Source organism: Protopterus annectens, chromosome 6.part0 (assembly GCF_019279795.1).
Source record: "Protopterus annectens isolate FY-2018-M chromosome 6.part0, PAN1.0, whole genome shotgun sequence".
In the NCBI taxonomy this organism is placed as follows: domain Eukaryota; kingdom Metazoa; phylum Chordata; order Ceratodontiformes; family Protopteridae; genus Protopterus; species Protopterus annectens.
The window spans coordinates 844,696,046-844,710,255 of record NC_056737.1 but is presented as its reverse complement, the minus strand read 5'-3'; the positions used below and the strand labels follow the sequence as shown (position 1 = coordinate 844,710,255).

General features: G+C 40.0%; 1 protein-coding gene across 1 annotated transcript in view; it reads left to right on the top strand.

The window, feature by feature from the left end:
• LOC122804575 (tumor necrosis factor alpha-induced protein 2-like) overlaps positions 1-14,210 on the top strand; it is a 572,021-nt gene that overhangs the window by 493,941 nt on the left and 63,870 nt on the right. The window contains exon 12 of the mRNA XM_044074523.1: positions 6,134-6,292. Within this exon, the coding sequence (XP_043930458.1) occupies positions 6,134-6,292 (159 nt within the window). The remainder of the gene's footprint in view (positions 1-6,133; positions 6,293-14,210) is intronic.

Genomic DNA, 14,210 nt, shown 5'->3' with positions numbered 1-14,210 from the left:
CTGCAGTAGTGAAACATGAAGAACATAGTACAGTTGTGTACACTTACCATAAATGTAGATGTTCGAGTGTATTCACTGTTGCAGTCCTGGTTACCCTCCTTCCAGTCCCCTAACCTCTTTTGGCTATACCTCTACTTTCCTTTACTATGCTTAAAAGCCTTTTTGGTGTATTTGCTTTTTGTTGGAGGTATATCATTGTACTTTTATATTTAATTGCACCCCATTAGGGGGGCACCTGACATCTGGGGCAAGAAAAACTGATGTAATGGCATCGGCTGCATGTTTTATACCCCTGACGACCTGATGTCATAGAAGAAGGGACAGCAACCGATGCAGGACCCAAGACTTTGTTAATCAGGCCAACTGAGGGCTACCTGCAAGCAGATAACCCAAATATAATGACTGCAACAATGAATATACTCGAACATCTACATTTATGGTAAGTGTACACAACTGTACTTTTGCTGTAGCACTCTTAACTGTCCATGAGTTTACAGAATATCTCTGATATTCTCGGAAATCACAGGTGATTATAATCAGTCAGGAATTCCTGCTATTAGAGTTTCGTTCTTCTTCACTGTTCAGAAAATGCATGGTGATGCAAGACTGTTGCTATTTTAACTTTTGATGAAGCTTAGCTTGATACTTAAAACATCTCCCTGATGTTAGTGATTCCCCCTAGCTTTGTCTGGAAGTCATGAGCATGATCTTGTAAGTCATTGATCATTACAGCCAGTCTATAATGCCAAACTCAAGTGTTTCATAATTCCTGCTGGTCAGAATGCTTTGTGCTGCAAAATCAGCTTATTTATTAACTTTGGAAGGGACTTAGAGTAATATTTAAAGAGTGTCCCTGTGGTGTAGTATTTTCATATGTTGTTTGTGCTGCAAAACATTGTTTTATTGTTTTTGTAAGTGACTTATAAGTAAAATAGTAATATTTAAGAATCTCTGGTGTCTATTGCCACCTACCCCAAGTATTACAGACTTTGCTCATTAGCCTATGGGAGTTTAATGCTGTGACAGCCCCTCCCACACACACACACACACACACACACACACACACACACACACACACACACACACACACACACATGCACAAACATAGTCCACCTATCCCATAAGTAACCCCCCCTACTGTGACCAAGGCGCACACAGATGCACACACACTTTCATGAAAGACCAGTTATACCTGTACAGGCTTGCATGCATGATGCTACATACACACACATACACTCCTACACCCTTACTCCTACCGTTCTGCAGACAGTTACTTGAACTTACTTTTTATGTTCACACACAACCAAGAACTGGAAAAAAACTTATTCCAAAAAAAAAAAAAAAAAACAAAACCTGAAAAAAGAACTTCCTTGCTGGATAAAACCACTTTATTGTTGAGTGTGTTCATCAGCATATAACATTTAACTTCATCAGAATAAATGATTCAAACAATGAATCCCATTATAAATGTAAAATGAGAACATCACATGACACCAAGACCAAATCAGAACACAAATTCAATAAAAAATGTAAATTACACTACTCAGTCAGTTCCTAGAGCTGAAGACTTTTGACAAATCTAACCTATTCTTCAAAACTAAGTAACAGATAATCTTACAAAAATGCATCAAAGACAATGTAAAAAAACTCATATAAAATAGTAAAAAACTACTATTAAACATTATAGGATCATAGTTTAAGAAGGCTACTTAGGCTCAAGCCATCATTAAGACGAGGAAAAACATGTGCATTGAGCCTAACTTGCCAACATAGTTCCCTATATTCAAATAAATCTTCCCATGGCCCTCAACGAGGGTCCTGGGAAACTTTTTCAATGACCAAGAACTTAAAACTGTGCGCTGGATGATTTACTATGTGTTTAAATAAGGCACTATTTATGTTTTGATTGCTGATGTCCTTGCCATGTTCATATATTCTTTCTTTAAATTTCCTCTTCGTTTTCCCAATATAGAAACACCTACACTCTGAACATAAAGCGGCATACACAACTCCCTGAGTATTACAGGAGAACTTCCCTGCTGCTTTTATTATAGTGTGGTTAATCTTAATTTTATCAGTGCTTAAAATGAAAACACACTGTGCACAGAAACCACATTTTAGTGCCTTTAAATTTATGCTGAGGAACAGTGTTGTTGTTGTTTTTCAATAGACTCTTAGTAGATGTTCCTTTTAAAAAAAACAAACATGGTTTGTGACCAACCTTTTGCAACATGCTATCATAGCCCTGGAAAATACACCAATTTTTCTGCAAGATGTTAAAAATACAATGGTGGTCAACAGAAAATCTAGTGACAAGGGCACAGGAGTAGTCCTTCACACAGGCTTTAGAGGGGGGTAGAAGATACTACATTTACACCTGAGTCCACTCCACCTGCAAAATTATTTAGTATAGGTATAATACTACCCCTCTGTCTCCTGTTACAAATTTTTTTTGTAATAGTCTCAATAAACCCCAACGGATAATTTCTGGAACCAAACATATTGGTCAATTTGTCACACTGAGAAAGAAAATCATTGTCCTTAGTAACCATAAGTGCTAGTCTGATAAATTGGCCTTTGATGAAATCTTTTTTAACATGTATAGGATTATTACTGTTATAATGCAAAAGGCTTTTACAATACGTAGGCTTTCAGTACAAATCACAGGAGAATTGCAAGTTAGTGTCTTGTTAATTAACACATTTAAGTAATTGGTACTATCAAAACTAAGGGTATGTGTAAATTTTTAAAAATTCAGTAGTACCATTGATGTACTCCAAGAAATCTTGTACCTCATAAATATTTCTTGTCCACAAAAAAAAAACCAAATTGTCAATATATCGCAAATACAAACTCCACTTGTGAATAAAATGATGAAGTAAAAAGACGTTTTCTTTCCCACATTAACATGGCAATGTTTGTGAAAATGGAGGCATAAGTGGCCCCCATCACTACCCCAGTTTTTTGGAAGAAATATTGTCCGTCAAAAAATAAATAAATACATTGTTCTTTAGGACTAATTCCATTAAAGTTTCTAAGACTGCTACTTGGTCATTATTGTAAAGATGACAATCATACAAAAATTCTTCAAATCACTCGAAGCCCGTTGTATGGGGAATGGCATTAAAAAGGTTGTCTATGGTTAAAAGTAACGTACTGTCATCATACTGGCCATTGTTAAACTAGCTTAAAAAATACCAAGAGTCTATACAAATATGTCCTTCCCCTTTCAAAACATCCTTGAGAATAAAATCAATGTATGTACCATGAGAACGATTTTTAGAACCATTTTCACTCACAATCAGCTTCGAGGGTGGATCTCTCTAATCTTTGTGTATCTTTGGAATACCAAAGATACATGGTACCCAAGGAAATTTAGTGTGCAAAAATTCAGAAAGACCAATATCTATAAGTAATTGATTACACAAACCTTGCAATAACATGTCAATTTTACAATAATAAATGTTATCTAGATTTAAAGATGCTTCCTCATAAACTACCCCATCAAACAGCAAAACATTCATTCTGTTGTCATAGTCTTTTTAAACATCACTACAACCCCACTCCCTTTGTCAGGTTTCATAACCCAAATTGTTCTAGCCCTACAAAGATTTTCAAACAGGACCATTTCATTATGTGTTAAGTTGTATGAAGCATCATTCAAATTGGAATCTAACAGGGCCAAGAAATAAAGATCACACATTTTTTCAAACAAAACTAAACATTTAGGAAGGAGGGAATTGTACAAACTTTTTTTTCTGTAAAACTGAATTACTACCTGATCCCTGTCAATTGTTAAATAACAATTTGAAGTTTAAGTTTCTAACAAACAATGTCAGGTCTAAAATGACCTCAACCAATCTTGAACGCCTCGTGGGGACAAAATTAAAACCTTTACTAAATAAATTTGCAACATCAATATCAAACGACTGAGAAGTAAAATTATAAACAATAAAGTCACCTTTATCCTTTAAAATATGAACAGGCAATTCTTGTAAATGTCCCGATTGTATAATGTCCAGTAAGTCAGAGCAACCAAAATTAAAGTCAGAATCTGTACCCGTGACCTCAAAAGGGTCCAGAATTAATTCCATCTTGTTGGCTGCCTCCTAGTATTCTGTCATTGATCCCAGTAATTCTGATCCCTGGAGTTCCTTGGAGGTCTGTATTTCACTGAGCATGTCTAGTTCCGTAGTCTCTCAGACCTCCGTGGGAAGTCTCATCCTAAAGGGAACTGGTCAGATGAACCAGTTGCTGTAGTGCCTTCTTCTGTAGACGTATCATTGGTGGAATCAGAATTAGTTGGGTGTGTGGTAGAAACCAACTGTGGTTTGGGATAGGCAGCTCCCATGGTATCGGCTCTCTAATCCCTAGCAAGTTTTTTCTCCTTATGGGCCTTAATTTTGCTGACCAACTTGACGATCTTGTCAAACACATTCTTGTATGATGAAATAGACTATTCAATTAGTAATTCATCATGTAAAATTTTATCTAAATCAATCAATTCTTTATGTAGCACCTCTATGGATTTGTGATTTTGCTTAATTAAGATGTCTAATAACTTTAACCCTTGCTAGTCAAATAAAGCTGTTAATTCTTCATGCATAGGTGAGTTAGCAACAAGTCTCATTGGGCATTTCCAGTATTTAAGCCCTTTGGGCACAATTTTATTTCTTATAAGCATTCTCTAGTTGTAATTTTCTGCACTTGACAAGTTTGTTTTCAAATTTTCAGATTGTTGAAAAGTACAGGCTTCGTGGGATTTAATACAAATTCTATCAAATGTTACACAGTGTATTTTCATTTTAAGCACTGATAAAATTAAGATTAATCAGACTATAATAAAAGCAGCAGGGAAGTTCTCCTGTAATTCTCAGGAAGTTGTATATGCCGCTTTATATTCAGAGTGTAGGTGTTTCTATATTGGGAAAACCAAGAGGAAACTTACAAGAAAGAATATATGAACACGACAGGGACACCAGAAATCAAAACTTAAATAGTGCCTTATTTAAACACATACTACATCATCCAATGCACAGTTTTAAGTTCTTGGTCATTGAAAAAGTTTCCCAGGACCCTCTTGGAGGGCCATTGGAAGATTTCCTTGAATACAGGGAACTATGTTGGCAAGTTAGGCTCAATGCACATGTTTTTCCTGGTCTTAATGATGGCTTGAGCCTAAGTAGCCTTCTTAAACTACGATCCTATAATGTTTAATAGTAGTTTTTTACTATTTTATATTAGTTTTTTTTTACATTGTCTTTGATGCATTTATGTAAGATTATCTGTTACTTGTTTTTTTAATAATAGGTTAGATTTGTCAAAAGTCTTCAGATCTATGTACTAACTCAGTAGTGTAATTTACATTTTTTATTGAATTTGTGTTCTGATTTGGTCTTGGTGTCATGTGATATTCTCTTTTTTTTTTATATTTGTAATGGGATTCATTGTTTGAGTAATTTATTCTGATGAAGTCAAATGTTATACGCTGATGAAAGCGCTCAACAGTAAAGTGGTTTTATCCAGCAAGGAAGTCATTTTGTCAGGTTTTTTTTTTTTTTGGAATTACTTTTTATGTTCCCTCCCCCACTGACTACAATGGGGAAACAGCTTTTCAGCCTTGTACATTAATCCAGCCAGATGTCTTAATTTTTCTGTATAAATCCCTTACTGCAGATATTAACATTGGAGAGCACATGACTAATTACCATAGACTACTCCCCCAGAATGCCTCCGTAGCATGTAGCACAGCCATGGAGACTGTCCACCAGTGTGATCCTACAAGCCATATGGAATCACAGTGGTAGTCCAGGCTCAGAAACAGAAAGACCAGTCCATGTTAGAGCTTACTGCTTGTGGTAGCTCTTTATGAATACAGTCAAATACTTTTCAGTTTTTCCTTTTGAAAGGGATTAACTTAATTTGTGTATTTGTGTTGTTTTTTCCCTGATATGCATCCTGTCCAGTGACATTGATTATATTTAATATTCACCATCTTTGAAAATACAAAATAATTCATCTTGCCATAATTTGTTCTTTGTATGCAAACATAATTACAATTATTCCTAAGCTTTTACAATGCAATATTTATTCAAAATGCGTAGTTTGTAATTCAGCATTCTTGAACTTTCAGGAGGAGCTTTTGAGGAAAACACATCTGTATATAGTTGCAACATATATCTCTCATCTCTTAAAGAGGAAATTAAGACTCAGCTGTCCGGATATGCAACAAACACTGGCAGAAGAAATATTGCAAGATGTACACGACATAGAAATACTGTTTCAAAAACATGTAAGTATGAGGCAACTCCTTTACTCTTGTAATAGCATTTTATATTGCTGACAGGTAAATGTAACGTGTGCAGTACTGAATCTCTATGGACCATCTACTAAAATTAGCAAAAATTATATTTTATTCATGTTCATTAGACAGCAAAATGCTTGTGATTCTTTTCTTCTCAGCACAGATTCTGCTGGAAAAGATAATCTCTGTCTTATTAGCCCATTTTTCATATGTTAATGTCTGTTCTTCAGCTGTCCTTCAACAGTAATATTTCTGCTCAGTATTTTTTTTGTCGAGTACAGTCAGATAGCATTTACAAGATTATTTCATTTAAACCAAGCATGCTAAACATCATGGCAAGCTAATTACAGCATAAGTAGCTGAATTGTATGCTAATCAACCAATCCAAAATGGCAGAGCTATTCAACAAGCTGCGAAGAAACTGCGTACATTTAGTGTAGGTTTTTGCCTTGAATTCCAAAACCCATTGGGATACAGTCATGGAAACTACACTAGAGGAAAAGAATGTTAGGGGCTGCTGCTGCTCTTCTGAATGTGTATGTGCAACAGGGTCATGTCTGTCCTGCTGCTGATAGACCTCAGGCAAGAAGGAGAAGGGTGTTTAGGCCACATTTTACTTTTCTTGGCCTGCATAAGTTGGAAATAGTAGAGCACTACAGGGTGAATAGGGACACGCTCCAGGAACTTTGCAACTTCTGTCATCCTCAACTGAGAGCAAGGGCAAACCAAGAGTAACCAATACCTACTGAGACCAGGGTATATGTTCCACTCAAAATTTTAGCAGAACCTTCCAGTGAACAACAGGTAACATGCTGGAGGTGTCACAGACATCAGCATCCAGGATCCTACATTAGTTACAGAATGGTATGTTACAGCATCACAGCAACTATATATATTTTCCCTGTACCTCCAAGAAGAGAGCTGCAACTATTCAGGATTTATACCCTTTAGCACACTTCCCTGAAGTCTTTGGTACAATATATATTGCACGCACATTTAGATCAAAGCACCACCTAAGGAACAGGTAAGAGTCTATATAAACAGAAAGGGCTTTCACTCCGTTAGCTGTCAGGATGTGTGTAATGCTAAGGGAATCATCCTGAATGTGTGAGCTGGCAAACCTGGCAGTTGCTATGACTTTCCTATCTGGCACAAGTCACAGCTCTACCAGAGGGTTTTCAGGGGGGAATATCCCGCAAGGCCATTTATTGGGGGATGCAGAGTATGCACTCAGTCCATGGCTGATGATGCCCATCAGAAATGCATGCACGCCCATGGAGGAATACTATAATGAGGCATATGCTCAAATAAGAAATATCATCGAATGTGTTTTTGGGCTGCTGAAGTAATTTTGGTGCCTAGATACATTAGGGGGTGCCCTGCAGTACAATCCCAGTGTCAAAATTATCATTGTCTGTGCCATCCTACACAATATTATCCTGAGAAAACAGCTGCAATAAGAACACCAAAGGGAAGGAGCACACATTCCACCACCACTGGCAAGGTTACCACAGCCACACTCAGGTGAGGACTAAAAAGGGGAACCACCAGCTGCTGTGGGTATAGGTAGACGTAGGTGTGTACAATATGCCCTCACCTTAGCCAAGAAGCAACAGATAGTACATGTACTGCCACCTAAGTGGTACAGTTTTCATCTTATGCACATACATACAGTAAAACGGATACCAGGCAATGCTCACATCTTTTACTTATCCATGTAATGGCTGTGTACTGTTAGCATCAGTCAGACAGTCAGTCCTGAATTGCAAGGTAGGCGTTGAACCTGGAACAGGAAGAAAATATACCTAAGTAGTCTGTGTGTGAGTTATCCAGTACTGACAACACTGTGTGACAGGAATGACTTCTGTCAACAGATTTCTGCTGTTTATCAGCAAACATGCCTAATGCATCTAAACTACGCACAATGAAAAGAGCAGTCCAAAGTCTGACTATCCCTACATTCTCACAAGTGCAGAAATAAGCCTCACTGATGTATCAATACTTTCAATGTAGTAAGCACAACTGTGAAAAGGCTTTAAGAAATCAGTAAAAGTTTCAAAATAGCATCACCACTACATATACTAAGCACTCAGTTAGCTATTCACCCTGTGCATCAGAAAAATACAATGTATCCCTGAATCCAAAAGGTAGAAACAATGTGGTGGCACAGTTATCATCATTCTCACAGGGTGGAGTTTGGGGGACAGGAGGTCAAGGCTGACATAAAAATAGTGAGTGTGTGGGAGTAAGAAAGACAGGCAAGCAGAATTGTTTCTAATTATCAAATGGACACTGAGACAGAATAACCTGCAAGCCTCACGAATGCCTCATCTACCTGTTATGTGAGCGTGTGTCTGTATGGGCACTCAGTGTGAAATGTGGGCATGAGTGTGTGCGTGAACACAGCCAAACAATGTACTAGCTTTATGTTCTGGCATGTTGGACAGGTGTGCGCTGGTCATGGTAGAGGTATCAGTTCATCATCATTACCCCAGCTGTGAAAACTGGCTGTCCCAGGAGTTGCACTAGTATGTCCAGGTCCATGGTCAGTTGTGTTAGTGCTATCGAATGTGAGTGATATCTACTGGTTGATCTTTCTTCATGACTATGTCCAGATCCATAATCCCATGGCCTACCACATCTGGGTGTGGACACCTCAACCACTGACAGAGCAGTGGAAGTAATGCCATTACAGGAGAGGGATCGGCACGAACACTCTGGCTAACAGCAGATGATGTTGCAGACCTACGACCATATGGATGCTGTCTCCCTCCCAGCAGATGTTCTATCACAGATACTGCCCACTCCATTATGTCATTCATCTGATCCATTGAACTGTCCACACTGCAGAGGCAATCATGCATATCAGCCTGTGCTACATCTCGAACTCTAAGCATGTCCTCAGAGGCCCTAGTAGAACATGCCTGTGCCTTCAAGGTGGCCCTAAACACACATTGAGTGGCGCATAATGATACACCAGGAACATCTGAGTGGACAATAGGCCTCCTTTGAGCACTACTACAGACCTTCATGTTTGACACCTCACCCACACTTTGGCCGCAACCAGAGTCAACTGACACAGAAGCCACAGTTACCACACTACCCTGATCAAGTGTGTCACCCTTAACCTGTCCAATATCTGAGGGCTCAGTGGAATAGGTATGCATAAGCATACTGACTGTGTCTGAAGGAAATCCAGGGGATATGTGTGTCACAACCTCAGTGTCAGATTCAGCCTCTGCACCCCTCAACTGTGTGTCAGACTGTCCACCATCATTTTCAAAGCCTACTGATGCTCTGACATCAGGTGATGGGAGTTCTACACTTCCAGTGACAGAATCACCTGTGATAATAAGCAACAAACACTGAAATAAAGAAGTTCTTCATGTTTCACTGTTACAGTCATCACATTTGGGTTATCTGCTTGCAGTAGCCCTCAGTCGACCTGATTAACAAAGTCTTGGGTCCTACATCGGTTGCTGCCTCTTCTTCCATGATGTCAGGTAGTCAGGGGTATAAAACATGCAGCCGACGCCATTACGTCAGCCTTTCTTGCTGTGCGATGCCCGAAGCAGAAGCGGTTCGCAAGTGCCGGTCAGCCGACTCCTCAAATTTTCGTTTTTGAGTTTCAGAACCGAAGTCTTCCAACTAAAAGCTAAGTAGCCCATTGGGGAAACTTTTTCTTGATCTAAACCGATGTCAGTAAAAGAAAATAATTGCATTTCTTGTGGAAAGCAAATACCTCATAAAGATTTTAATTCATACTGTATTCCTTGCCTAGGCCCTGACCACGATGTACCTCGCTGTCGGTTTTGTGCCTTATTTAAACAACTAACTATCTGTTGTCGGTATATTTTCGCTTCTAAATATTTTGGTGCTCAGTTCAATTTTCCAGATATGTCTTTGGTAAGCCATCCGACTACCGACATTCTGAAAAAACGCAAAGATAAAGACAGAGACAGGCCGCCAAGGTCCAAAGCTGCTGACGACGCTTCTCCTAAGCCAGTCGCCAGTTCACTGGTACTCAGTGAGGCACTTTTGCAGTCCCTGATACCTGCTACTTCAGATTTGCAGGCCTCTACTGAGACCCATTCGGAGTCCAGCATGCCGCGAGATACTTCAACTGTGGAACCTGTGGAAGTCTCTACCTTGGATGGGTCCAGAGCTGCTGTGCAGGCACCGGCTTCTGAGTGTGTATTCAGGCCTACAGACTTGCATATTAAACTGATGCCATCTTCTTCTTCAAGGCCTAAAACTCGAACCATGCCTAGAAAACCGACGCCCAGATCGCATGTTCAGGCCTCTATGCCTAAAAAACAAATGATAAGAATGGCTGAAGACCTTATTACTTTAATCAGGGGAAGCCAACCTTCCCACTTTAAGAGACCTAGGACTGAGTTTGCTTATGATACTTCTGACCAGGATTCTGAAATTTCTGTTTCCACTGATGACCAGGGTTTATCCTTATCTACCTATGAGGATTCTGATGCTGAGGACTCTATTCCATCTGCTTTCCCCCCAGAGGACTTCTCTTTTGGTGAAACCTTGCATATTCTTAGGGAGCATTTTCATTGAAAATGTCAGGATTTCTCTGATTCTAAAAAGAGTCTTAAGGATTTCTTACTCCTGCCCCAGCACAGGCCTTTAGCTATTCCTCCTGTACTAGATATTGTTGATGATGCCTTTTCAGAATCTAGTTTGGCCCCTGACTCTTTCCCTCCTGCTCCCAGAAAACCTGATAGATATTACAGGGTTCCTGACTCTCACAAGTTCCTTTTCAAAAATCCTACTGCAGATCCTGAGACCATTTCACAGGGACCCAAGGGTATTAAAGCTACTGCTGCCAAAAATCCTACCCCCTCTAATAGAAACTCCAGGGCGCTGGATAGATGGGGTAAGAAGATGTACACTTCTGCAACCTTGGCCATTAGGGCCTTAAACTGCCAGTTTCATATGTTAAAATATTAGCAACATGTTATTAGATTGCTTAAACAGAAAATGATGTTGATTCCTGATTGTGCTGAAAATAAGGATTTACAGGATTTAATGCAGTCTTCTGAACAGGTTGGAAAACATATTTTGCAATGTGGTTTTGATTCACTAGAGGCATCTTGCAGGGCTGCTGTCACTGGGTCTGTACTTAGAAGGCATGCTTGGCTTAAGGAGCAGTCCTTGCCAGATCATGTTAAAGCTAAATTACTGGATGCTCCCTTAAATCAGGACTGCCTGTTTGGCAACAATGCAGAAGAGGTTCTTAAAAATATGTAAGAAAAAGCTAAATCTATGCAAACAGTTAAAGATTTCTTACAAGTTCAACCTCCAAGATTTAGCAGGCATTGGCCCTCTAAGAATTGGTCCTTTCCTGCCTCTTCCAGGCCTTCTCAGTCCAAACCCAGGTCCAGCAGAACACCCAGGCTTCAGTCCCAGGGTATGCTCAGGACTAAGCAGTGTGGGCCCCCCACTTCCAAATCTGGGAGTAGTAAAACTTCCCCCTATGGTAAACTGTCTCAGTGACTTAACTTTAAAACTTCCAAGCACTTCTTGACTGACTTCCCCTTTGGGGGGAAAGATTGTTCTACATGCAAAAAATTGAGAACTCATTACCCAGGACAAATGGGTTTTAAATAGTTTCCCAAGCATACAGATTTCACTTCCACATGTTACCAACCCCAAGCAGTTGGCCAGATCTACCCTCAAATCAGTGGGCAGAGGCTCAAAAGCAAGTACTCTCTCTCTCTTAAGCATAAAGGCTATTCAAACTGTACCAGAAGATGAAAAGGGACAAGGTTTCTACTCAAGACTTTTCCTGGTACCCAGAAAAGACAATTCATGGCATCCTATCCTGGACTTGTCTACTTTAAACACCTTTTTGGTGATTCCAAAATTCAAGATGCTAACTCTTCACCAGTTGCTTCCTATGCTAGGCAAATACGCCTGGTTGGCAATACTAGATTTAAATGAAGCATACCTGCACAACCCAATCAGGGAATCTTGCAGAAGATACCTATGCTTCAAAGCAGGCTACACGCACTATCAGTTCTCTGCACTGCCCTTTCGCTTATCTACTACACCCATGGTATTCACAAAGTGCCTAGATCCAATCATTGCATTTTGCAGGCAAAGAAATATTGAAATATACCCATACCTGGGCGATTGTTTAATTCAGGCAGAAACCCAGGACATACTTTTGAATCATCTGGCTTTTGTGCAAAGGGTGCTAACTTGTCTGGGATACACCATAAATGAAAAGAAATCAACTACTACCCTGTCAACAAATGATATTCCTGGGAGCAAGCTTGAATACAACTTCCCAGATGGTCTTCCTCATGCCAGAGAAACAAATTCATTTGACAACCTACTTCAAACTAGTGGCCACAAAAACCCTGCTATCTGCAAGGCAAATACTGCAAGCCTTGGGGTTCATGGCCTCCTGCATTCTTCTTATTCCATATGCAAGACTGCATATGAGGAAACTACAATGTTATCTAAAAGGGTTCCTATCAGTTCATCGAAACTTCAGCAGTTCGAACACCATATGTTTGAACTGTGAAGTTCAAAAACTGATTATCGTGAAGCCGAGGAACACCGAATTCTTTCCCAGGGAAAGAATTCAGTGGGCCGTTTCTGTGGCTTCACTATTCCCTCCACTGTGGTGAGAAGGTTACGGACCGGATTAAAGTAAGTGTATGAATGGACTGGGTTAAGCTGAGTGTGCGATAGTTACGGACCTTAGGGTTAGGGAGCAGGTGAAGTGAGTGTGCGATAGTTATGGACCTTAGGGTTAGGAAGTGGGTAAGGTGAGTGTGCGATAGTTACAGACGTCAGGGTTAGGATTTGAGTTAAGGTAAGTGGATAGATAGTAGTGTATGTACAATTTAGTGTAGGGTTAGAAGTAGGGTTTTGTGAAGTATATATGTGTGGATTATTTATTTTGGTGTGCTTGTGTTGTGTGTGTGTTTTCTTGGAACAGCGAGCTTTTTCCTGAGAAAAAAATTGCTGTTCTAAGCCTTCAACGGTTTTGCACTTCGAGTTTAGAAGTTTGAACATATGGTGTTCAAACTTCTGCCATTTCATCGAAGTGATACAGACCCATCTAAAAAGCCTATGGTGTCAACATTCTCAGGATCTAGAAGCAGTGATTCCTATAATACCTTGCCTACGGTTAGAGTTCCTTTGGTGGGCAGAGGCCTGCCACCAAAACAAGGGACTGCCTTTCTCTCTACCCCCTGCCACCCAAACCCTAACAACAGATGCATCAGACTATGCATTGGAGGCTCACCTGGCAGGGAAGTGCATTCAGGGCAAATGGAACCCAAGTCAAATGCACTTGCATATCAATCAAAAAGAAATGTTAGCTGTACAGAGTGCTCTGACAGCCTTCAAGGACCACATTCTTTCAGGACAATTAATGGTAAAGACGGTCAACACCACTGTTATGTGATGCATAAACAAGCAGGGGGGCACCCATTCTTAACCCCTCTGCAGACTAGGCATGGCACTGTGGAACACAGCCTTGAGCTACCAAGTGCATCTACAAGCTCAATTCCTGCCAGGAAAACTAAATACACTGGCAGATGGACTAAGCAGAAACCTCATGGACCCACACGAGTGGAAACTTGAACCAAAGACTTTCAACATGTTGACAAACAAATGGGGGAGCCCAGATATAGACCTGTTTGCCTCCGCCCAGAACTACCAATTAGACAAATTTTGCACAAGGACTCCCCACAAACAAGCTTGGAAAGTGGATGCTCTGCCCTTCAGCTGAAAAAAAACTATCAGTTTATGCCTTTCCTCCTTTGCCTTTCCTCTCCAAAGTACTAAAGATCAAACAGGACAAACCAAGGACGATATTGATTGCACTACACTGGCCACGCCAACACCGGTACCCCCTCTTGCACAGTGT